Source organism: Grammomys surdaster, unplaced genomic scaffold, assembly GCF_004785775.1.
Source record: "Grammomys surdaster isolate TR1022 unplaced genomic scaffold, NIH_TR_1.0 126271, whole genome shotgun sequence".
Taxonomy (NCBI): Eukaryota; Metazoa; Chordata; class Mammalia; order Rodentia; family Muridae; genus Grammomys; species Grammomys surdaster.
This window is the reverse complement of record NW_021621071.1, coordinates 11,042,561-11,068,034: the sequence shown is the minus strand read 5'-3', so window position 1 is coordinate 11,068,034 and position 25,474 is coordinate 11,042,561. Positions and strand designations below refer to the sequence as shown.

At 49.3% G+C, this 25,474-nt stretch overlaps 1 protein-coding gene across 1 annotated transcript in view; it reads right to left on the bottom strand.

Moving 5' to 3' along the window:
- Nucleotides 1-4,178: 4,178 nt before the first annotated feature.
- The window catches only part of Gns (glucosamine (N-acetyl)-6-sulfatase), a 35,685-nt gene continuing 14,389 nt past the window's right edge, over nt 4,179-25,474 (bottom strand). Inside the window, exons 7-14 of the mRNA XM_028759135.1 lie at nt 24,036-24,118; nt 23,023-23,141; nt 21,149-21,252; nt 14,394-14,495; nt 10,741-10,848; nt 10,036-10,146; nt 8,527-8,687; nt 4,179-6,378 (exon numbers count right to left, since the gene is read on the bottom strand). Coding sequence (XP_028614968.1) covers nt 6,300-6,378; nt 8,527-8,687; nt 10,036-10,146; nt 10,741-10,848; nt 14,394-14,495; nt 21,149-21,252; nt 23,023-23,141; nt 24,036-24,118 — 867 coding nt within the window. The 3' untranslated portion in view covers nt 4,179-6,299. The remainder of the gene's footprint in view (nt 6,379-8,526; nt 8,688-10,035; nt 10,147-10,740; nt 10,849-14,393; nt 14,496-21,148; nt 21,253-23,022; nt 23,142-24,035; nt 24,119-25,474) is intronic.

The window sequence follows — 25,474 nt, the reverse complement described above, 5'->3', positions numbered from 1 at the left end:
ATCTTACAGCTTCTTGCCATTATCCTGTGAAGTCAGGATAGGAACTCACACAGGGCAGGAACCTGGAGGCAGGAGCTGATGCAGAGGCCATGGAGGGGTGCTGCTTACTGGCTTGCTCCTCTGAGTTGCCCTGCCTGCTTTCTTATACCATTCAGAATCACGCACGCACCTAGGGTTGACCCCGCTTGCTTTTATTATTCACCCAGGACTGGCACCACTTACAGGGAGCTGGGCTCTCTCACATCCATTATCGATCAAGAATATACCACCAGCTTCCCCACAAGTTCATTCTGGTGGGGAGATTTTCTCAGTTGAGATTCCCTCTTCCCAAATGCTCCTAGCTTGTGTCACGTCAAAACTATCCAACATTGCCCTTCCCAATCTGAAACCCCATTTCCACATCTGCTGCCCACCCCCCAAAAAAAGATGGTATAAAAAGTCCATTTTCCCCCCCTTTTCAGACAGTTTTGCTATGGCCTAGAACTCAGTGCATAGCTCGGTGTAACCCAGAACTCGCAGCAGTCTTCCTGTCTTGGCCTCTTAGGTGTTGGTCGGGATTATAGGTGTAGTAGCATCAATCCCAACTTGAAACCTGGATCTTTGAAATCCTGATTTCTATCTCTAGTATTTTCCTAAGTAGCTTTGTGAGCTATGAAAAATTAAGCTGGATTGGGGGTGGGGGTGGGGAAATCTATCCTATGAATTTTGTTTTGAGACAGGTACTCATCACGTAACTCTGGAGGGCCTCGACCTTAATACTGTAGACCAGGCTGGCCTCAACCGCACAGAGATCCACTTGCTTTGACCTCCCAAATGCTGGGATTAAAGGTGCACACTACCATACCTGACCCTGACGTGAGATTTAAAAGTTAAAAAAACTATAGGTGCTTTTTAAAATTTCTCTATGTTCTAGGGACCTTCTCTAACCTTCAGTTAGAGTTGCAGGCCAAGAGGATGGACACACAGATGCTCACAGAGACAGTATGCACAGCACACATGCACACACACACACACACACACACACACATACACACAACACACACAGAGAGACAGAGAGTGCTAAAGTAAGCAGTTTGGGTCTCACAGGGAGGTGGGGGGAGGGTCATAACATTTTTTGTTAAATAGTCTCATGTAGCCCAGGCTGGCTTCAATCTCAGTCCCTAGCCTGGCCTTGGACCCCTGATCCCTGTCCTCCCTCCAGCACTGGGATTCTAGGGATTCGTCCCCGTGCCCAGCCCTATAGTGCTTCCCTTAGAACTCTCCTAAGCTATGGTACTGTAGGAGTTGGCGCTCATAGTTCATATCCTCCCATCTGTGTGCACATGTGCGTGTCCGCTGTGGGGGTGTGCGCACACACGTGTGGCAGCCTGGAGCTGACACTGGGAGCCTTCCTCAATTACTTGGTTGAGGCAGGATCTCCCAGTTGAGCAGAGTTCACTGGTCCTGCTAGTCTAGTTAGCAAGCTGTCCCGGGATTTCTCTCCACTAGGATCACGGCTTCCCACACCCATCTGGCTCTTAGGGATCCAGTCTCATTCCACACACTGTGCTTGTCCAAGGGGCCATCTCCAGACCGCTCGTTGGTGGTTGTTGCAGAGGGTCTTGCTATGTAGCCAACACTGGCCTTGACCGAGTCACCCTGAGTGTTAGGATGGTAGCAGTGAGCAACCTGGTCCCACTTTTTCTTTTCTTTTCTTTTTCTGTTTTTTTGTTTGTTTGTTTTTGAGACAGGGTTTCTCTGTGTAGCCCTGGCTGTCCTGGAACTCACTCTGTAGACCAGGCTGGCCTCGAACTCAGAAATCCACCTGCCTCTGCCTCCCAAGTGCTGGGATTAAAGGCGTGCACCACCACTGCCCGGCCCTGGTCCCACCTCTTAATCTTGTCTAATTACAGTGATTCCTAAGCCACCAGGAGACCTCGGTACACGGGTTTCCAACTTGGGTCCTGTGGATTCTATGGCTTAGGGACCAGACTTCATCGCATACATATGACAGGCCTGGAAGAAAGGAAGGGAAACAAAGACCCTTGTAGAGAATCTAGCTCCAAGGGACAGGTACCATCGAAGTTGGGTCTTCTCTGGTAGAGTCTATGTTGACCGCGGGGGCATGCCAGTGAGATAAAACTTAATTTCCTGTCTCCTGAAAGATGATTTGCTTTCTGTTATCCCCTCAAGAGTCTGACCCAAGCATTTCTGCTGATATTTCATATGTTCTAACTTCTAGAAATTGTCCTCTGACCTGAACATGCACGCACACTTGGCACACATGTGCATGTGTATACACACACACACACACACACACAATACACGCCCCTACCCCTAGATGATTAGTACATATAAAAGCATGGTGTTCATCTTCATGAGTCACCTACACACACCCTTCACCTTAAATGCAGGGTTACAAAGCAGCTTTTCTGACCACACCACAGCAGTTGTGGACGGCTGCTCCGGCTTCTGGACTCCGTTGGGTAGGGCAGGGAAGGCATCCAACCAGGCGACCACCTGCTTAATTAGCCAGCTGAGAGGTGTTGGGTAAGAGTCGACTCTGGCCCCACAATTGCAAAGCTCTGGATAGTTTATGAGAGTCATGTCTCAGGACTGTTGGCAGATGAGCAACTTCAGTGGATGAGACAGTCTCCCTCTGGGACTTAGAGCAGGCTTGCTACAAAACAGGCTGTTCCTACCTAGTAGGCTTCACTTGTAACAAACCCACCATGTGTATTCCCTCAGTGTGAGAATTTACCTGACACCCACAGAGGTTGAGGGAGGGACAGCAGGATGGGGCAAGACTGACAGGTTTGAGCTACTTGCTAGCCAAACCCCAGATCCACAAGCGACCTCAACATTGTGATAAACACACATTCTAAGAAGATTTTTATTTCTAATTAAGTGTGTATTTGTGTGGTTTTGTTTGTGGGCACTGTACCCATGGAGATCAGAAGAGGGTGTTTGGATCTCCTGAGGCAGGAGTTACAGGTGGTTGTGAGCCACCTGATATGGGTGCTGGGAACCAAACCTGGGTCCTCCCTGCAAGACCAGTATGGGCTCTTAACCTCTGAACCATGTCTCCAGCCCCTAAATCATCTTTTCCAGATGGTAATCTGTTCATTTTTCAATGCCTAACATCTCCTTGGTCTATGAAGCAACCCACAATATCTGTGACTGGCAATTTGTTTTTCTATGCTGGAACAGAGCCACACAGTTGTCTACCAGGATTCAGTCTCTCTCTGTAGCTGAAGAAGCCTCAGCACACTGAGTTTCCGTGAAGGAGATGGAACCCAGGGCTTCTGTGCATATAACAAGCACTAAGGAGCTATAGCCCCAGCTCCTGGTCTACAGAGTGAGTTCCAGGTTTTTATGTTCTACCTGCAATGTAGTTGTGACAGAGACTATGTAACCTGTATGCCTAGGATTAGATATTTATTCCTTTAAGAAAGTTTGATGACTCCCGCAAGATGTCATTTTTCTTCTAGGGAAAGGAGTGGATCCCTGGGTTGTCACAGTATACACCGTCAAAGCTGAGTGAGTCTGTCTTTTTTGTTTGTTTTTCGAGACAGGGTTTCTCTGTGTAGCCCTGGCTGTCCTGGAACTCACTCTGTAGACCAGGCTGGCCTCAAACTCAGAAATCCGCCTGTCTCTGCCTCCTAAGTGCTGGGATTAAAGGCGTGCGCCACCACCGCCTGGTGAGTTAGTCTGTCTTAAAAGCTGCTCAAAGAAGCTTTACCGTCATGCTTTTTTTCTTTTAAAAAATAGTTTATGAATATTTGTGTGAGTGTGCAGGAGGCTGTGAGGGTCAAGTCAGGAGAGGCATTTGATCCTCTGGAGTTACAGAAGGTGGCTAGCTACCATGTTGGGGCTGCAAACTGAACTAGGGGTCCTTTGCAAGAACAGGTGTCCTTAGCTACTGAGCCATCTTCCCAGGCCTCAGATGACTAGCAGGGACTGGTATCTAAGAGCTTTCCAGCGGGAGGGCATACATGAGGAGGAAATGGTCCATTGTCACTAGGTTAGTGGCCAACCTAGCAGCTGGAAGGTGTATCTGTGGGGTACAGTGCTGACCTAATTCTTTAATGTCAGCCCGGAGTTTGGTCCCTAGCGCCACAAAACTACAGAACTCCACGAAGCAGCCACCGGCTTGTACCTTGTGAGAATTGCCACTGTGGACTAAAACAAAGAACACATTCCCACTAGAACAGAAGTCAGTTTTAATTCATTGAGAAGTGCAGCAGTGAACAGAGTCGGTTGAAGGGCACTTTCTAAGTGAGCGGCTGCGATGACAGCTCAAGGCAGAGGGGCTTCTACAACAGGTGACGCTAAGAAAAGGATTTACAAAGTCCGTTGAACGTAAAGTGCTGGTGAGCTAAAGAACCCCAGGACACCCAACTGTCCCAGCGGTGATCAGCTGATACCCCTTTGCTTTTTCTTGAGGATTCTGGGCTGCCATCTTTCATTAGAAAAAATAAGATGCTCATGAGTTTGAGAATACTTCCCACAGATGAAGGAGTAACTCTCACAGCCACTCTATTTTTATACAAAAACCCTGGAACTGGCGATTCAAAAGGTGTTTGCAACAGTACCACTTGTGGAACTCAAAGACATAGGTGTACCCTACTTTGAAACTGTGTCTGAGGGGCAGTTTTAAAACTGGAAATCTTATAAGGCGAAGTCCCTGCGTCCTATGTTGGTTTTAATGGTCCTTCCGTTTGAAGAGCAGCGGCACACACAAACCTGGCCTTCAAAGATGTCAAAACTCTGAGTACAGAGAACAAGGCTGGCCTCCTGGGGCGCGTCCCTTGTGGGTGGGAGGCCATGCATGCTGCAGTCGGTTACAAGCTGAGGTCTGCATGAACGTCTGCAGGAACAGCCCTCAACTGAGAGGTACAGAGAGGATCTCAGGTCCCACCACCCGACTGTGTCACCTGCATGGGGGCATCGAGGTAGCAACACCTACTGCAGCTGACTGTTATCGCTCTGATGTCACCGGCTTTCAGGAGCCAGCCATAAAACTGAAGACTATGACATCACAGTCTTTATTTGGGAACTGTGGTCAGCTAGCTCTCACTATTTCACTGGTGATGTTTAGAAGCAAAGTGGAGTGAGTGAAGCCAGTATGCACATTCAATTTTGTAACTTTCCTGTAAAGTGGCCACGGCGGAGGTGACCATTCCACTGACTGCTGGCCTCTCAGTATCGCCAAAGTCGCTGGGGTCACATGAGGCAAAGGAATAAACTCAACGGCTGTTACCCCAACATGGCTTCTGGAATTCTGAAAGTAACTTCTTGCTCTGTCTCACAAGGGCTTAAAGCTGGACAGAGGCTGTGTAAAGCTAAACCCACTCAGTGTCTACAACAGATTGGATCCACGGTTCTCCACTCTGTGCTGTCCTGCTAGCACTCGGCCCTCTGTGGACATGTCAGGGCGGAACTGGACTTTAAGGGACAGAATGTCGTTCTGGGGCTCAAGGAGCCCTGGTTATTCAGGACCGGAGACTGGAGCTTCTCTGAGAGCAGGGGAGTGAGGGGGAAGCAGCTGGTCCTTCCCTCTACCAGGAGACCCTAAGATTTTCAATGACAATGTCAGTTAATTGCAGCCAGGCAGGATGATGCGTGTGGCACTGACACTTGAGAACCCTCCAGACAGGCACTTCAGTGCGGCCCTTCAGCCCACTGACTGACCCAAGAGCCCAATCCGCTTGCTCATGTGGTCTATCTAGCCCTCCCCCTGGTGGCTCCTTCTCCATGGTGCTTCTGGGCTCTCTCAGTGGCTGGAGCCACTGAAAAGCTGAGGGCTTCTTAGGGCAGGGCCTGGGTGACAAGTCGCACGTTTACTACCCCACAATGGATGTCATGAACATCCTTTCTCTCCATGTCCACAGACAACAGCTCGTGTCAAGGCTGTGTATGTTTCTGATGGTGAGGGGCTCAGTGTGACATGAGATACAGCGTTTTTGATTTGGGGGCTAGCTATGTACCAAAAGGCTTTATCTTTCTGCCCTAAAGTATTGCCATTTATCAGAAGAGTTTTACAGATTCAGACTTGACCATGTGGGGACGCATACATTGTGCCCAGCCAAGATGAAGGGACAAGGAGAGGACAAAGACCTCAGGAGTGGTGGTTGTCATCAGAGGAGAGACAGGGTCAGCCGCTTCTGACGGGGGCAGATTCACAGTACTGGAAGTCAGCTGACTGGGTTATTTTTCAAACAAGACTTGAAACAGCAAGGCCGGAGGTCCCCGAGGCATGGCTCCCACGTCATCAGAAACGGATGGGCAAGGATCCAACTGCAGACTGGCCATGGCTGCTACAGAGGATGCTTCGAGAACCTTCTCATTCTGACACTGCCGTGATTGCTGAACATGAGACGCAGGTCAAACCTGTATCTGAAGGAAAAGGGAGGATGTCACGTGAACTCTAGCTAGCCACAGAGACTTCAAAGGCATATCCTTCAGCAGAGAGCTGGCAGGAGGGACTGACACACCAAGCAGGGAGCCTGGTGGAAGAGGCTGTCATATAAATGTGGTTTCAGTAGCTGAGAGCATTTTTCACACAAGCTGTGAGCTGAGGAGAACAAGAAGCTTAACTGTAAGAAGCAGGAGGGGGATTCCTTAAGACAACAACAGCAGCAGAACATTACTACTCAGCCTTGGCTGGCCTGGAAATTGCTATGCAGACCAGGCTATCCTCAGACTCCTGAGTGCTGGGATTAAAGGCAGGTAGGTGAGGGAGGAGAGGAGAAGGAGGAGAGGAGAGTGAGGCTGAGGTATAAAGCATCCAGATGGAAGAGCTGACCCTCACCTAACCTCCACTGCCATTCTGTGATCTCTCCCTCTTTTATAGCCGCTGGCACTTTGGAGCACACACAAACACGGGTCTCAGACGTGTGCTTGAGCCAGGCTCATGAATTTAGACAACTCAAATTGTCTCTGGCCATCAAACAGAAAGGCATTCGTGTAAAATGTATGGATCCCTCAGAGCGCTCAGTAAGAACAGAGTTGTGAGTTTGTGACTATAGAGAATACAGACTGGCCAGAAATGGGCTTTCCATGCTGAGCAGAAACGCCGCCCTGAACTGACACTCGCTTCTGCCTGTGGGCCCATCTCTGCAGCAACACTCCTGTAAAGAGCCAGATGCTGCGATCGGGATCCAGTCAGACACTGTGTAATTAAGACATGTGTGTGGCTGGATTAACAGCTTGTGCCTACAGGATCCAGTCCGATGACCCCACTGCAGAGGATCCTGGAAGGCCAAATGTTTGGCAGAAGAGAATAACCTGGGATGATCAATTAAAAACAAACTCAGTTGCTGTTTACATATTCAGGCTAATGAGAGCACACATAACCAGTGTCTCGTCACCGAAGCATCGGGGTTGATAATGAACGAGATGCTGGAGAAACATGACCACGTGCATGTGCAGTCTGTGACCCCGGCAAACCGTATGTCCAGTTAATGATGTAGACATGCATGCCCTTTTGGCTCTGGAAAGTCGACAACCGATCTAGATGCCTAGGACAAACAGGACAGCAGCTGAAGCCACCCTGCTGTGGCTGGCCATACGATGTGGCAGGTCAGCGCTCTCGCAGCTAAGCCAGTAGGGATTGCTGGCCACACGTCATAATCCCAGGGATTTCTCCACTCTCCTTTCAATGGTTTAGTTATAGCTTTCAATTCCCAGAGGCAGCCTAGAATACACGGCTAAAAGCACTCCGTCCACTCTGTGTGATAAACACTGAGCTGATGTCTGTGCGGACGTCAGGGAAGGTGAAGGCTGGCCAAGGAACGTGACGGACCAGGCTTACGACATCACTCCTCTCAATCACTCTTTGATTTAAGCTAGACAGACTGATACACAGTCTTCTGTACAGTGGCCTTGCTATTTAAACATTTTCATTTTAGCAAGGCAAGGTGGCTAACACCTAATCACAGCAGCCCTCCGGAGGAAGCCGGCAGCCTGCTCTACACACCAAATTCCAGGACAGAGAGACCTGTCTCAGAACAATTCCCAGCTGGGGCCTGAACTGAGGGATCCCGTGGGCATGGAGGGGAGTGTTATATGACCCTGACAGTGTGGACTCTGTGTTCCTGGCTGTGTGGGGACTGTGTGACAGTCCACAGCCGGAACTCCTGGGAGTGGCAGGCAGTGTTCTGCAGACACTGCACTGTAAGCAGACCCAGAGTGAGGCAGGCTGGGTAACACAGGTGAGCTATGACAGTTACATGAAATAGAGCAGTATGCTATCAAACCAGGGCTGGGATGGGCCAGAGCTGTCCAGTGCCACCAAGCAGAACCCTGGGACAGGAAAGCAGGGCTGAGCTTGAAGCCCCAGCAGCCACTGAAGGTACAGAGCCAAGTTCCTAACAGTTTATTTTCCCGACAATACAAGCTGACACAGAAGGAAGACAGCATTCTCTCAATAAGCAGAAGAATAAACACAGCTCAAAGTGGAAAGGAGCCCCCAGCTTTCCTTTGTCTTCCAGAAGAGCCTGGCCTCTCAAGACACTGGCAGAGTCACCGAAGAAAGACACTTACCCAGGATCAAAGACCCCTGGAGTGCGACAGGTCGGCCCGGAACAGGACTGGAGCATCATCAGCCGGTAGTTCATCTTCCCCAGAAGCTCAGGGTCTATACTCTTAGCAATGTTGGTGATCTGGTCTGGATCTGCAGTTATATTGTAGACTTCGACAAATACCTAGAGGCAAGAGTAAGGCGGAAAGAAGAGAGCAAAGGTTATAACTGAGAAAAATACTCCTGTGGCAATTATTTCTAAATGGAAAGGGAAGAAGTAGATGAAAATCCAAGGCCTGTCCATCATGTGGTTGAAGACTCCAAGATCCACACAGGATCGCATGCTGTCTGTCAGGGTACGCTTATGTTAGACACACAGTCCCATGCTGAACTGCGGCTACGTGTCTATCCTACATCCTCAGGAAAGTAACTCGTGACCATTTAGAGCAGCAGTTCACAACTGGTGTTTCACAGGGTCACCTGAGATACCGGAAAAGACACATTCACATTACAGTTCCTAACGGTAGCAGGATTACTGTCATGAAGTGGCAATGAAATACTTCTATGGCTGAGGGTCACCACACGATGAGGCACTGTAAAGACTCACAGCATTAGGGAGGAGGAGGTCCACTGTCCTGGAGGGTGAGCACAAGGCAAGCCTTTGATGGCCTGGCCTCAGCAACAAGACAGCGCTGCTGCAGCTACTCTGTGAGGGGAGCCCTGGAGGCCATGTGTTTTCCTCAGAGTCCCTGGACTCAAGCAACAGGACTGAGCAAGCAGCATCCTGACTACTGGTACACGAGTCATCCCTTGTTTTAAGAAGTAGTCTGGGATGGTTTGCACGGCGGCAGGCTGTAGTACTGTCATTTATACAGTGACTGCTGGGCATCAGCACGTTCCTCTCTGCAGCACAGTGTTCTCCTAACAGAAGGCAGGACAAGGAGGTAACCGGTGGCTCTGAGGACTTTAGACCTCTGCCCTGAGACTACCTCTCACATTAGCACACAGATCTGCATGGGGCAGGGCGGCTCAGCTGCAGTGAGCTGTAAGGAAAGACGGTCCATTCTGAAGAACAAAGAGAGCACTGCTTCATACTGTAAGATGGTGGCAGACAGGACAGGTGAGCCCGTGCTGAGCATCTGCGTGAGGCTGCACCCTGGTGTCCACAGACACCTATCAGATGACCCACACTCCTGAGGCTCAAACCCCATCTTCCCCCAAGGCCAGCCGGCTGGCCTGTTGGGCAATGCTAGCTCCTCTCTCTAGATGCTGAAGCACCTCACTCTTAGCCCTATCTCCAGGCCAAGTGTCATTCTGAAAAAGCCAGCTGTGTGGGGGTGGTGCACAGAGAAGACTCCACTGAGAAAATTCAGAACGAAGTTGCCCGTATAAGCCTGCCCTGCCACCTTGTGAGCCACAGGAGACCTTGGGGAGTGTGGAGAAGAAACATACCTTCCCTGGTAGAGCTCTGGGGTCACCTTATACCACCAAGCCCAGGCAATCGGCACGGTGTGGGGGAGGGGTGTCCTTACCTCCTGGTCGTCGAACTCGCAGTACTGGAGGTTCCACACTGATGACAGCGTCCGCACGCAGGCGTATGTATTGTTGTACGCGTCCTCACACACACAGTCAGGGAAACATTGCTGGAGGGACAGTTTATAAGTTAGTGAGAACTGCTGACACAGCATCTCAGAGGGCAACCCAGGTACAGGTGGGCTAGAGCCAGACACTCTAAAGGACTTCTGAACTGTCTGTCCTGGAGTGAAAAGAAAAGCGGAGCCCTCGTTCTCAGCACTACAGGAGACCAGACTCCACACTTCCCATGGGCTCTGCCAGCCCACTGTGTCCTTAAACAAAACAGCCTGATTATGGAATTCCCTGCCGGCCTGGAACTCAGAGGTCACCTGCCCAAGCTTTCCAAGAGATTAGATGTGTGCGCCACACTGGGCTGGGTCCCTTACTCAGAACACATTGCTGTCAGGAGAGCCAAAGCTCCATTCCCCAAAGCCAGGTCAACATGGCTGTTACCACCTCTGTGGCCTGCCTGGCTGCCACCAGTGAAGGCGCAGTCACAGGGACAAACCCCATCTCTCCTGCTGTTAGGAGGTGGAGAGTGGGTAAGGGAAGTGAGAGCAGGTATGGGCAGTCTACCTGGTGCCGCAGTGTCACTCAGGTGGCAGAGGTGTCTAAATAGCACTTGTGCGGTGAGAAAGCTGTGACCAAAACAAGCTACTCACAGACACTCCAGGACTCAAAGAAGGGCAGGTCGGGTCGGTGACGTTACGGCCTTCTCCTTGATATTCCACCAGGACGTCTGACCTCCAGGTTAAGTTTCTGTCTCCTTTCTAGAAAGAAGAGCAAGCGAGGATCCCGTGAGGCACGGACTGATAAGTGACCTTAGTTGTCACCGAGCTGCCTGAGGGCCTTTAGACAGCTCGCTCTGTAACAGAGGGAATGGGAAGACTGGATGTGTAGAAAAGCCGCTACTGTTGTTCCTGGTGCTTAAAGTCTTTAGAGGGACAGTCAAGAGCCTGGAACGCTTTCCCGTTCCTTTAAGGGCAGTGTGTGAAGTGGGAGGGGACGAAAGCTAGAAAACCAGAATCCACGCTGGTGCAGGTGGCTCCAGCTCAAGGTGAGGGTGCACACAACGCCTAGCTCGGCAGAGGCTCTGTGCGCCCTGGGCAGCAGGAGAGAGAGACAGGTGGTGCTGGGGGTGGGGTGCAGGCCTTCAGATGAGCATACAGCCCATATGTCACGTTTATTCTGTGAATACATTAGCTGTGTGGAAACACAAACATTGGAGACAGGCGTACACGCTCTGGCAAAAGGCAGGCCTCTAGGACAGGAGCGGGCCTGGGAGTAAAGCACATGAGTTCAGACAGTAGAGAACATGTGTCTGGGTGGGTTGTGAACCACAGCATCTAAGAGGAGGAAGCAGGAACAGACGGGCCTAAACCTTAGGGGGACATGTCTGCAGCAGCAACTGCTTGGGAGGCTGAGGCACAAGGACTGACTGAGCCCAACTGAGAGCCAGACCCAACTCTGAGGAGTAACAGAGGCAGGAGATGTGCAGAGAGGATAGTTGTGAGTGAGGAAGAGCAAGGTCACTTCAGACATCAGCCAAGGACAGAGAAAGGCTGAAGGCAGGCCAGATGGGAATGGACCCTTTCTTCAGCCTAACTTCTTTCTCAACAGCTGGGTGGCAGTTTGAGATCTGTGCTTGTAAAGGACACTGAAGCTGGGACACATAGGGGACTGGGTGCTACCTTTTACAAGGCCTTGAATGTCAAGAAAGGGGAAGACCTTACATGTGCATTTATGTCCTGTGTGTACATGCCCTGTGACATCTTATGTCCTGTGCGGACATGCCCTGTGAGATCTACTCAGCTCAGTAGCTCTGGGATAAATGAAGGAGTGGGACACCAATCTAACTTCACCTTGAAGCCAGGGCTGGGTTAGATCTGGTCCTGAGGCTACAGTCTGTGAGCTGCTGGTCTGGCCCACAGGACAAGGCTAATGCAATCCAGGAACTGATGACTCTTCACTGCTTTTCAGGTCACTTAAGAGTCACATGTGACCATACAACTGACTATTATGCAAGTACATCATAACAGCAACCCTAACAGCACGATGAGGAAATGAAGCGTTAGGTTGCACTTTCAGAAGTGTGCAAAGATTCCTTGTATACATCTCAGTGGCTTTTACCCTAGAACTGACTCAGCGAGGTTAGAAGACACCCATTTCCCTGTCGGATCTATAGAGCGCTGATCCATTTCCAGCCCCAAACCTAGCATCTTACGCGGAACCCAGAGCCGAGTCTAAGGGCCACACGGATGGAAGGTACTTAGGGTCCCTGACAGAGTAAGGAGGGTGGCAGACCCTCATACAAAGCCTCAGTTATTCAGCCTGAAGGCAAAACAGCACAAGGAAAGGCCTGTGGGTCAGAAGAGAAAGCTGAGTATCTACAGAGACAATCAGAGTCTGCAGGGAAGTTATCACAGATACACAGAGGACCAGGACACAAGCAACAGAACTGTAAGAGCTGTAGAAGAGATCTCCAACATTAGATGTAGCGTTGTATAAATAAGAAATGGAGTCTGTGGGAAAGCACTTACATACAGGCCTGACAGTCCACGGTCAGCTTCCCAGAGCCTGTATAGTAGCATAGGCATCTACAATCCCAGCATCCCCTACAGGATGACGGGAACTAGAGACAGGTGACCCTCCAAAAGCTCATGGGCTGGGTTCCACAGGGGCACTGAGGCTATCCCAAACAGGGAGGAAGGTGGTGACCAGCACCTGAGGATTGTCCTCTGACATCAGCATACACGTTCACACCTGTGTACATTTAAGTACACTTGTGTATACAAAAAGAACGCTGACCATGGCCAAGACTCTGAATAGATGTACGACAGTAGGCACACAGCCAGGAGCCCACTGTGACCACAGAAATGCAAAAGAGGACCGCCAGGAAACTAATCAGGTGCAGTTGAGGCTGATGGAAATACACAACACGTCTGAAAAGTTAGTTAAAGCTACCAAGCGACCCAGAACACTGGGCACACAGAGAACTGCAAACGTGTCCAGAGATTCATACATGTTAACAAAAGGGCTAATCAAAATAACCGCAAAGTAGCAAGGACGTACACATGTATGTGATAGACAGACAGACGACCATGTGGTGCTTCCAGAGAGCAGAGGCACGGGCTGCATGACTCCATTTGTTTGTCCAGGGTAGACAACTCCACAGAGGTAAAAGGGGGTTATATAGACTGCTTGAGGAGAGGTCAGTGGAGGGGTGACTAATGATCTGGAATTATGGGATGTTCTGGAATTAGACTGTGATGGCCAGACAACTCCAAAACACCAGAAATCACTGAACTGTCCACTCTAGTGCATGTGTGGTACATGAACCAGCTGATAATAAAAGGTGGCTCCCCTTACTAACGAGTAAACGCAAACTGAGACCAAATACTGTTCTTCACTCACTCAGCTGGCATGTCACTAAGCTGACTGTTTATACAGAACAAAGGGAATTCTCATCTTGATGAGCGTGCAGGTCACTGGGGACATGTCTGTGAAGGCAGCAGAGCTAACATGACAGAGCTAGGCCACCAAAGACACTACCTGGGAGGAGACGGGCAACCAGGTCACAATGCATTTAGGTAATGGGGTGTCAGGGAGCCGAGAACAATATGGACCCATCTTGGAAACAATGCCAAATCTTAAAACATGCCTGGGGAGATCTAGTACAGTATCATGAGTGCGTGCGTGTGCGTGCGTGCGTGTGCGTGTGCGTGTGTGTGTGTGAAGGCTCAAAGCACCACCCCCTTTGGCCCTGCACACTGAGCCCAAGGCCTATGCATGCTACACAAGTGCTCTGCCAGCAGCTGCATCCGTAACTGACACTCAGGTGAGCAAAGGAGCCTGACAAGTTATTTGCCTGTACCTCCATGATCAGTGTACAAGCAGTCTCCGTCCCTCAGACACTGGCAACAGTGGCTATTACGCTCAGTCTTCGACACTCTGCAGGCAGCTCAGGTGTCCTTTACTTCAGCATCTCCTTGACTGACACTAAGGTAACCCTTCCACAGTGACCCAGCCATCCCCGAGTCTTCCAGAAGGTTACTCACGCTCTCTCCCTGGCTTACTCTATTGGGACGGCAACCTCTACTTTCAGACCACACTTTTTTTCCTGGGAGGAGAGAGGAAGACAACGCAGAGGCTGAAAGTGACCCACAGTCCAGTCAGACTTTTTCTTCAGGGAACGGCTTCCCACCACAAGGCCAGAGACAGATCCTGTTCTTTGCCTCTCAGATTTAGTAGCCTGTTTCCCACCTGGAATTAACTTCAGAGCTCGGCTCTGGGTTGGCTGTGGCTTTACACTCACCAGAATGGGCAGTAGGGACATGCCATCCATCTGTGTCTTGTTCAGGTCATAGCCAGCGAGGTCCAGGATGGTGGGACCCAAGTCGATATTGGAGACCAGCATCTGTGTGAGGGAAGCAAACCGTCTGAGGCCCGGCTGGACTCATGTTCCTCCCCCACCCAATAAACACTAAGCAACACACCTGAAACCAGGCGCCATCACCTCTGGATAACCTGCTCTCCCACCCAGGGCCAGACACTCAACTACAAGTCAGACACGGGCTCATCGGGGTGCAGTGATGCCGTGGAAATCCTGTCCTTCCCGTGGCCACACGGTTCCTGTCAGACCGCGTGATGAGAAGCCTCTGTAATCTTCTCATCGTGAACACAGGGACACTGCCGACTCCTCTTGCCTGTCAACTGTTCTACTTGACAGTCACATTTGCTCATTAAATCTGGCCTCACATGCGTTCTTTAACTTTTAAAAAAAGATTTATGTATTTTTTTCTATTATATTAAAGGCAGGTTTATCGGGAAGCTGCTCTTGGGTGGAGTGAGTTCGCTGGCCCCCAAGGATGGATAGGCGAGTTGTCATGGGGAAAGGGATGGAGTGAGAGAGGGAGGGAGAGAGAAAGAGAAAGGGCGTGTGTGTAGAGAGGAGAAGAGAGACAATTTATGCTTTTTAAGAGTAAAAATGGCTGCACGTATGTAAATGCATCACAGGTACGCAGCCCCACAGAGCCCCCCTCCACCCCTCCCTTCCTTGACAGAGTCTCTCTCTCTATGTAGCTCTGGCTGTTCTAGACCTATGTAGATCAGGCTATCCCCCACTCACAAACAAACCAAGGGAGATGAGCTCATGTGACTGTCTTCAAAGTAACAATACTACTACTCTGTCCCCAATTTATTTTAAACAGGGTATACCATGTAGCCCAGGCTAGTCTCTCAAACTCGTGATCCTCCTGCTTCAGCCTTTTCAATGCGGGATCCAATGTGTTCCACCTGCCTAGTCTTGTAACAGGCTGTGAAGGCTGCAGAAAACTTGCTCTAATTGGTCAGCAAATATCCTTAAATAGCACAAAACACCGCTTTAATGAAAACACTCTAGGGCCTGTGTGATGGCCCAGTGGTTAAATGTCACTAAGCTTGATGACCTAAATTCCATTCTGGGTCCCACATGGTGGAAGGAGAGACTCAACCCCCTCCCCACAAGCTGTCCCCTGACATGTGCACCATGACACATGCATGCACACACATACACACAATACAAAAAACCCTATATATCTGTATTATAACAAACACTCTAGAAACCAGAAACACAAGTCTTACATTTTCACCTCAATTTATTCTCTTGGTTTAGAAGGTGGTTTTCCTTCTGTGTACAATACTTCTAAGGACCTAAATCAGCATGTTTCCATTTAAATATAGTGGGGGCTATGTCAGCTTTAATGTAAAAAAAAGAAAAAAAACCTTTAAATTTTGTGTGTGTGTGCGTATATGTGTGCACAAGCGTGTGTCTGCGTGTACGTGCGCATGCAAGCCAGAGGACCTCAGGTGTCATTCTGAGACAGAGCCTCTCATGGCCTGGCTTACTGAGAGCTAAGGGTGGCTGGCCAGCCTCAGAGAGCCCCCGGCTCCTGCCTCCCTTGTGCTGGAGCCACAGGCTTTTCTCAAGTGGATTCTGAGGAGCACACTCAGGTCTACATGCTTATGTGGCACCTTAGCCTACAGGGTGAGCTCCAGGCCACAGAGCGCTTGTCTCAAAAGCCAAGTTGAGAAGCCAGGTGTGACAGCACAGGCCTTTTATCCCAGCACTTGGGAGGCAAAGGCAGGAGGCGCTCTGGGAGACAGACACCAGCCTGGTTTATACGGTGAGTTCCAGGACAGTCAGGGCGGGACAGCCAGGGAGACCCAGTGAGACCTTGTCTCAAAAAAACCCCTAAATCTAAAAAACAAAAACAGTCTCCCCTAAAAAAAAGAACACAGTGAACAGCTCCCAAGGCTCCCTGAGACTGTCCTCTGGCCCCTGCGTTACACACAAAGTACGGCTTTGAAACTGTGGGGCAGCCAAACAGGAAGATTGAAAAAAAAAATCAAGTAAGTGTCATTTTTAATTAATTTAAAACCAAATTAGAAAGGCCCGTATGGCAAGCAGGAGCGGAGCACTGTTGGTCAGGGCTCAGGTTTCCCTGTGGTTGGGAGAGCCAGTGACACACAACCTGGCTCTTGTCTATTAGTGTGTCTCGGCAGCTGTCGTGGGTTACCACTCCATGCAGACAGCTCAGGGAGCAGCAGTCCATATGTCACTGGACAGTGCCCCAGGGCTGTCTCCAGAGATTAACCAGATCCACAGATGCGGGTCAGTTTCCTTCTTTTAAGACCCCCCGGGTTAGCTCAGCAGCTTGGCTCACAGTTGGTAAGTCTGGATGCGACTAAGGAAGAGGTCCCCACGGGAGAAACATGAGCCCCCCGAGAGTCCTGGTCATCGGTACTGCGGAGTCACAGCAGGGTACAGGAAAAGCTGTACGTGCTAAAGCAGTAAGAGCCCAGAATGGAAACTGATTTTCAGTCTCACCGAGACTCCCTTCACACACCAGGGCTGCAGGGCGGGGGACGCTGTCTCACCGCTTTTTACTCAACGGCAAAGCCTGGCAATTCCAGTACAAACTAAGTCACTGAGATTTGGCTTAAGAACTACAAACATACAACACGTATTCTCGGGAGACTTTCTTCCTGTACACATACACGGGCCTTCTCTAAACCGGGCAGGAATTTTGCCTAAGAAGCAGATGGCTTCAAATCTCCACTTACTCTGTAAGGAGACTGGAGACCTTACATGGTTACAGATTATGAGCAGAAGAGTCAAGTGAGTGAGAATTGCCTACTCTTGGTCTCACACAGGTTACTGACTAGCTGTGCAAACAAGGCTAGTCCTCTCAGAACACACCGGGCTTCCAGACACTAAAGCTCTGATATTAAACAACCAAGGACAGCCGCCTAGGGCATGGCACCTCAGAAGACATCCAGGATCCTGGGCAGGCTACTGCAGGCAAGTCACATAGCACCCCAGAAGGCACCAAAGGGTCCATTTGCCAAAAGAGCTGAGCACTAGGGTCTAGCACCAGCAAAGGCTGAGCTGCTGCAGTGGCTCTGCCCTTAGCTTCTGTATCTAGGAAGCAGCCGGGCTATCACCAGCTACACTCAAGTAGAGATGAAGGCGGCTGAGAGATGGCTCAAAGGCTAAGAGCACCGGCTCATCTTCCAGAGAACTTGAGTTCGTTCCCAGCACCCGCACTGGGTGGCTCAGGGCAGTGGCTCTCAACCTTCTAACCGCTGTGACCCTTTAATATGGTTTGTCAAGTTGTGGTGACCCCCAACCATAAAACTATTTTGTTGCTACTTCATAACTATAATTTTTCTGCTGCTATGAACCATAATGTAAAATATCTGATATGCAGGAGATCTGATATATAACCCAACGGGGTCATAACCCACAAGTTGAGAGCCATTGTAGAGGATTTGATACCCTGTTCTGTCTTTGTGGGTGTCCTTTTGGGACCGTAATGGCCCAGGATGAATGGGGAAGGGTTAGGGAGAACTCATATAACCTCATAGAAGGATGACAGGCATTGGCTGCCCCCACTATCAGGGCAAGTAAGAATTTACTGCCCTCCCCGACGATTATCAGCCCCATTCGTTTGACTTTAAAAGGTTTTTTCTCCTCAGACCCTGTATCTCCTGAGTATGCAGATGAAGTGTCTTCCGACACCCCTGTCCTGGCCACTTGTACAGGGGCCACACAAACCTTGCCCTAAAGACCCTACCCACCTCCACAGGGGCATAAATACCTCCTTTTCTTTCCTGACAAACTGAGCTAGTTCTCTGAAGCTGTTCCTGGGTATGTGTTCTTTACACACGCACTTAACTGCCGACCAAGGCCCTGTACTGCACCCACCTGCCCTGGCTAAGCTTCCCTTCTTCTAGTCCAGCCAGTGTATAACGGGGTGCGGTGAGGGGTGGGGGTGCTGACCACCCCAGGGGCAGAAGCAGACACAGAGTGGCAGGTACCTGAACCTGTGTGCACAGAAGGGAAATGTGACATCTCCAACCCACGGACTAGGAAGAGTAAGGCTTTTTTTGTCCAGAGTCTTGAAGCTAATGGGTGGCCTCCTGACTTCCAATCAGATCTACTTCTGGACCAGGCTAGCTCTGATCTTACCCTTTCTAAAACTTTTCTGAAGAACCACTACTGTAAAATCTGGGCCTAGACTCAGGCGTAGCCAGAGGAGAGACACAGTCAACCTTTGCCATCCACAGACACATCTATCCCCTCCTGAGCAGTGCTGGGTAGCTCAGCCCATGAGTCAGACGGAGACAATGGCTCTAGACGGTGACCCCTAACACAATAATGTGTTCCCTGACATTCTTTTTAAATGATGTTTTAAAATCTCATGTGTATGAGTGCCGTGAATACATGCCTGCATGTATGTACATGTACCATGTGTGTGCCTGGTGCCGAGGAACCCAGAAGACTGTGTCATTGGATCCCCTGGCACTGAGCTCCAGAGGGTTACGAGCCTTCAGGTGGGTTCTGGGAACAGAACTTGTGTCCTCTGCAGAGCAGCCTCCTCTCCCAGGCGTTCACACCTGTGAGCCCGGAAGTGTGGCAGAACTCCCACTGTAAGGACACACATAGCCCTTTCAGTCCTGACTGCTTACGACGAAGTCCGTTTTACCACTGTGGGTGCGCCTCAGTGCAGGTGGAGGCTGAGGTGGTACATGTTCAGAGCACCCCTCTTTTTAGGGTACTGCAGAACAACAAGAAGCAACTCAACAGGTAAGCCAGCTGAGAGCGAGGAAGGAAGTGTGAAGACACATCCTAGGGACAAGCAGGCTGAGGGCCTGAGGTGAGCTCTTCAGTCAGAAGCGGCCAGTCCTATCAGACCTGGAGACTCCATCCTTCTCAACATCTTTGGCTGTGCTCCGAAGCCCAGAGGCCTCTCCTGCTGTACCCTAGCTCCCTTCTTCTCTGACACACGGATTAGGAATTAACCTTCCCACTGCTCCACACTGCCTGGGACTCCAGGTGCGCAATGCCAACGTAAGGCACCAGATGGACACCACTGACAGGGAGGGTGGGCTCAGTCAGACTGACTGAGGATGGACACCACTGACAGGGAGGGTGGGCTCAGTCAGACTGACTGAGTTCCTAAGCAGGGCTCTGCTGCTTTTTAGCTACGTGAGTTTAGACAAAGCAATTTTCTTGATCCCGAAGACTCTTCCTGGCTAGCACGGGATCACAGGACATGACCTCACAGGTTCTGGATGTTGGGTGAGTTATGCACACCACACTCAGACCGCTAGCTGTCGCTGTGGTTTAGCGCTGAAGAACTAGACACCATTTCAGCTGCTCAGAAGAGGCGAGACCTCCAATTTTACCATTTACCTGGCATGAACAAGCTGCTGAGAAGAAGGAATGTTTTTTTCCTCTGCAGCTGGTGGACACAGTCACCTTTCAGTTTCTTCCTGACAGAACATGAAGTCCTAGGCTCCAAGCTTCTCAGAAGTGCGTCATCTGCTAATATGGACTCAGATCAAAAGCCAACCTCAGTAAGGCACACTTAAGATCTGCTGATCTCCAAGCCGGCCTGCTTTAAAAGGAGTGGCCTGTTCAGAAGTGCCAAGACTTGTAGTTGACAGGGAGGAAGGCCTTCTACCTTTCTGGGGACAGTTTAACAGTGAAGTACCAAGAGCGCTGTAACAGGAAGTAGGTGAGAGGTGGGAAGTGAGGGTTCCAGCACCCTCCACCAGACAGCACAGAGCACCCACTACCCAGATGTCTGGGTCATCTTGCAGTTTTAAATCCAATTACCTGTTTGCTCCTTTTCTCTGGTCTCAGAGCTTAGGTGACGATGTAGAATCAGGAAGAGAGAAGACACAGCTGGGATTGCCTACTGTCATCTCCTGACCACTAGGGAAAAGTGTTTCAGATCAAGGTGGCCAGCACCTGTAGGAACAAAGTGCTCCAACAAGACAGGCTGGGAGAGACTCTGAACCAAAGGGGGCGACAGAGGATGCTACACCTCACGAGGAACAGAGGAGGAAAGCTTTTGTAAGGAAGGGGAATTCCTCGACAGTACTCACTCCTGAAGTATCCTTGGGAACTTGGGAAAGAAGGTTCTGCAAGTTCAGGATATGGTAAGATTCACAAGTTACTCCCCTTAAGGTTTATAGAAACGAGTAACGGCAGGTGGAAGGCAGGAGACTCTTTGGTGGAGCGGTCTGCTACCTGGAGAGGGCCGAGCGAAGTGTCTCTCATGAATCAACACCCATGTGTGAATCAATATGGAGGAAGCAGGATTACCGATGTCAAAGAGAAAACATTTTCTTAACCAATGGAAATTAGAGAACCCTTCCTCTCTGTTCTTCTTGAGTTCCTGCCTTGGGCTCTACATGTATTCATGTACATGCACATGTGCATGTAATTGCCTACATTCAAACACACACGGACACACATGAAAACTGGTGAGAAACCCCACACAGTTTCAGACAGTGATTCTGATGAGAATTCAGTAGTGCTGGAAATGAATCTTGAAATGAACGACGCGGCAGTGGAAATTCACAGAGGGCGGTGGACAGTTGCCGGAGAAACAGGCCACGCTTTCCAAGGTTCACCCAGACAGAAGAGCACATGGCCAGCCTTCCTCTCCAGGAGGGACAGCCACTTTCTCAAGCCACATGCTACACACACAGGCTCAGCTGCAGTCGGGCACCTACCTTGCTTGTCTGGTTTGGTTTGATCCCAGGCCCTCGGACCAGCAGTGGAACTTTGATATCAAACTCATACAGTTGCCGTTTGTCTATTGGCAAAGAGAACTGCCCTGAAACAAAACACAGAGTCAACACAGAGCCAGGGCAGACAGGCCTGCAGCACATAGCACACACACCACTGAGTTGTTGAAACACTAAGATATTGTCTTAATTGGTTTTTAGAATTTATTTTTTATTCATGTGTTTCTCTGTCTCTCTCTCTCTCTCTCTGTCTCGGTCTCTCTCTCTTTCTGTGTGTGTGTGTGTGTGTGTGTGTGTGTGTGAATGTATGGCATATGCGTGCATGCCCTAGGAGGTTTGGGAGGTGTCGGATCTCCCAGAGCTGGAGTTACAGGCAGCCTTGACCATCTCTAGGCCCTTAACTTAGTTTTATAACAGAGAGCTTACGCTTGCCTGGGTTTCTTTTCAACATAGAATGGGAAAAAAAACGAGTTTACCTTCTCTAGATAAATAACTAAAAAGAACCTGTTCTAAACAGGACAAATTAAGAAAAAAATAATGTCTGGGAAGGAATGAAAGACAAATCCACACTTATTTATGTGTACGTGGCCTGACCCCAGCAAATGAGGTCATTCCACACACTGCCAAATAATGGAGGAACATACCCTGTCCCCCTGAGACACTGCAGTGCAAGGCCACGAAACAAGGGAAGGCCCTCCTGAGGAATTCCGGCAGATGATAATAAGGACAGAGTGAGGGCATCAATCGTTGGCAAAGTTCACTCTGAGCAAGAGTTTTAGCTTGCAAAGGGAATCACAATGACAGGTTCATAGAAGGGGCCAGGTTAGACCCTGTGACCCACCCATCAACACTAGCACCCCAAGTGTGCCAGCCCGACACGGTGGGCCTCACAACTGGAGACGGTTGGTATAGCTCTGCATCACTGAGGCAGCCTCTGGCCTGAAGGTACACCCTACCACAAAGAGACAGGATCTACACTGACCAGACTGGCCTCAAACTCCCGGGCTCGAGCAATCCTTCTGCCTTAGCCTTCTCAGTAAGCAACACAACAACACACACCATCACTCCCAGCCACGCCGGCTTCCATGCTGCCTGATAAAAGATTCACGCACATAATATAACAGATGCTGTGTCAGTCTGTCCAAGTGAAAGCAAAGCTAGTGTTAAGAGGAAATGTGGATACACAGGAGACAGAGAACACGTCTATAGCTACAGGGGTCCAAGCTACAAGGCTGCAAGTCAAAGGGACAGAGCTCACTCACACTGCAGTTTTCTTTTTCTTTCTTTCTTTCTTTCTTTCTTTCTTTCTTTCTTTCTTTCTTTCTTTCTTTTTTTTTTTTTTGTTTTGTTTTCGAGACAGGGTTTCTCTGTGTAGCCCTGGCTATCCTAGAACTCCCTCTGTAGACCAGGCTGGCCTCAAACTCAGAAATCCGCCTGCCTCTGCCTCCCAAGTGCTGGGATTAAAGGCGTGAGCCACCACCGCCCTGCACTGCAGTTTTCAAATGCCAGGAGCACTGCCCAATCACAGGACGAATACTAAAACTGCGCTTGCAGGAAAACTTTGTTTCCATCTACAACACACTCCCTGAGTCCCACTAATCCTACAGACTCGAGATCTTCTCACTTTTCCCACACTGTCTCTAACTTGCAAATGATTCTGCACTCCTGCCTGAAACCAGCTAGCTTAGCATCTCAAACAGCAAATAAGGAACCCTGGCTTCTGCTGTGGAAATGCTTTCTACCCGAGGCCTAGGAGGAGTCCTAGGATGAGAGCCTCCGCCTGGCGGTTGCACAGCTGTAAAGTGCGAGATCCTACGGGTGAGGGCGGCGTGACAGTGCTCGCCCTGCCTGCTGCTCACCTGTATGGTAGCCGTTGTCTGAGGTGTAGAAGATGTACGTGTTGTCCAGCTCGCCGGTTGAGTCCAGTCTCTTCACCAGTTTCTCCACAAGGTCGTCAACTGAGAGCAGGGTCTGCCACCTGGAAGACACAGGGTGGAAGGCACGTCAGGGGCGATGGCCGCACAGAAACACTCATCCCAGTAGAGCAAACAGCTAAGGCTCAGCTCTGTCCCCCAGACTCCACCACTGCCAACCCCACAACACAGTAAGTACTTCATCAAGTCTGTTTCCAAAGACATAATCCAGGCTTTTCATAGTGAGCTGATTTTACTTCTTACAGCTTGCTGTATGAGAACAAAGCTAATCAGAAAGGAGAGGTGGTAATTCAGTATAGATTACTACAGACTGGTTCAAATACGTCTGTGGTGAAATACTGTTTAATAGTCCAAATGCTAGGCACTGGCCTATAGGCAAGAGGCCAAGGCGTGTCTTATCTATTGCCTGTTTCTATAAAGTTTTATTGGCACACAGGAGTATTTTCCTAGTGCCCAAGGCTGCCATTGTTTTGGGACACACGGCCTGCAGTCTTGGAACTTTTACTTTATTATTATCTCGTGCAACCAAAAAAAAAGAAAAAAATGTTTACTGACCTCTGGACCAAATGCAATACACTCTAAAGAAAGCAATCAACTTTTAGAAATCAACATATCACATCTTGCAAATTCCAAACATCAAATTTAAATATTTTGCTTAATATTTGGGCTGATTTTTATATAACCTTTTCTTTGAGGAAAACTTTTCTTTGTGGAAAACTTTCAAGCTAATAGTTCCAGTTTGTCATATTTTTTACCAGATCGTAGCATGGCTTAGTCATTCTTGGGGTCCAAAGGGTACCTCATGCACACGAACATGAACATAAGGGCTTGTCTCCATGCCTGTGGTGTGTCAGTGCCCCATAGCATCCCTCCCGCTGACCTGCCTCCCAGTTTGCTCAGGACAGAGCCTCCAACACTAAGAACAGAGCGGGGCTTACCTCCTCCTGAAGGCGTCATCTAAGAACTGTACTGACGAGTTCGTCATGGGAGTCTTGGCTTGTCTAATTAGCCAGTGCTTGTTCTACGATTCAGAAGAAACAGAAGTTAACACCGAGTCACCACGGCCACACAAAGAGAGTCCTAGAGCCCGTAAGACAAAGATTACTCACACTTCAGCCAACTGCCTAGAAGGTGCTGAAGGCACGTTAGACTCTGTCAGCTGCAGCAGACCAGGCTGCATTCCTGGGAGGCACTGGGACACCCTTGTTGGCAGCAGCGATCAGAGACTCTGCTGAGTGCCCCAAGCTAAAGTGAGGTTCAGGTGGTAGCTCTGACCCTATGTCACTATGGCTACAGGACGGCAAATGCTAACTTACCTGTCTCTACTCTGCCTGTAGGGGCTTGCTGTCCACTGGCCTGTCAACTCAGGAGACTGATATCCCTGGCGAAATCCTCTACTTGAATTAAAACTTCAAGCTCTGCAGATACTGGAATAGCAGAGCACGTGAGCTTGGTTCCCAGCATGCACACAGTTCACGCTGCCTGCAACTCTAGTTCTGGGGGAACTGGGCCCTCTTCTGGCCTCCTTGGGTACTGCACCCATGTAAACAAACTCATACCAAAGACAGACAGACAGACAGACAGACACATAAACATTTAAAAATAAAAATGAGGGGGCTGGTGAGATGGCTCAGTGGTTAAGAGCACTGGCTGCTCTTTCAGAGGTCCTGAGTTCAATTCCCAGCAACCACATGGTGGCTCACAACCATCTGTAATGGGATCCGATGTGTGTCTGAAGACAGTGTACTCATAAATAAAATGAATAAATAAATCTTTAAAAAAAAGTCAAAATGGTGTCTTTAAAAAATAAAAAAAAAAATGAAATCTTAAAAAAAATAACAAAAACCCTTTCAAGTCCAGTCCTGGAGGGCTATTTTATTTACATAAAAGCCACATTTTAGTAATAAAAGGACCCTCAGATGCCATGGGCTCTTCATGCATGCACAATAAAACCAGACTTCTCCAACAGTTCTTTGGTTAATAAGCTTTAGAAATTCGATCTTAAATTCTCCTGTTGGAGGCTCACATCAGCTTGCACAGGACAGGAATGTTCTGTTGTGGTCACTTAGCTAACCCAAGAATTTCAATATTACTGTTGTCAGTAATATTGAAATATTAAAATGCTTCTAGTAACTTTTTTTGGAATACAGACAAAGTGTGACCAGTCAACTAGTTTAAAATCATCTTCTCAACCTGATTTAACAAGCACATGCCTGAGTTGTGGTACAGAGTATTCCAGATGTTTTAATCAGTTATTTCTTTAATCATTTATTATTTTTTCATCATTAGCGTAATCAGAGGCTTGAGACCTGTCACCTTAGGGAGGCAACAGGAGGGGCAAGCATCTGGCTCACCTCACATACAGAAATTCTTGCTT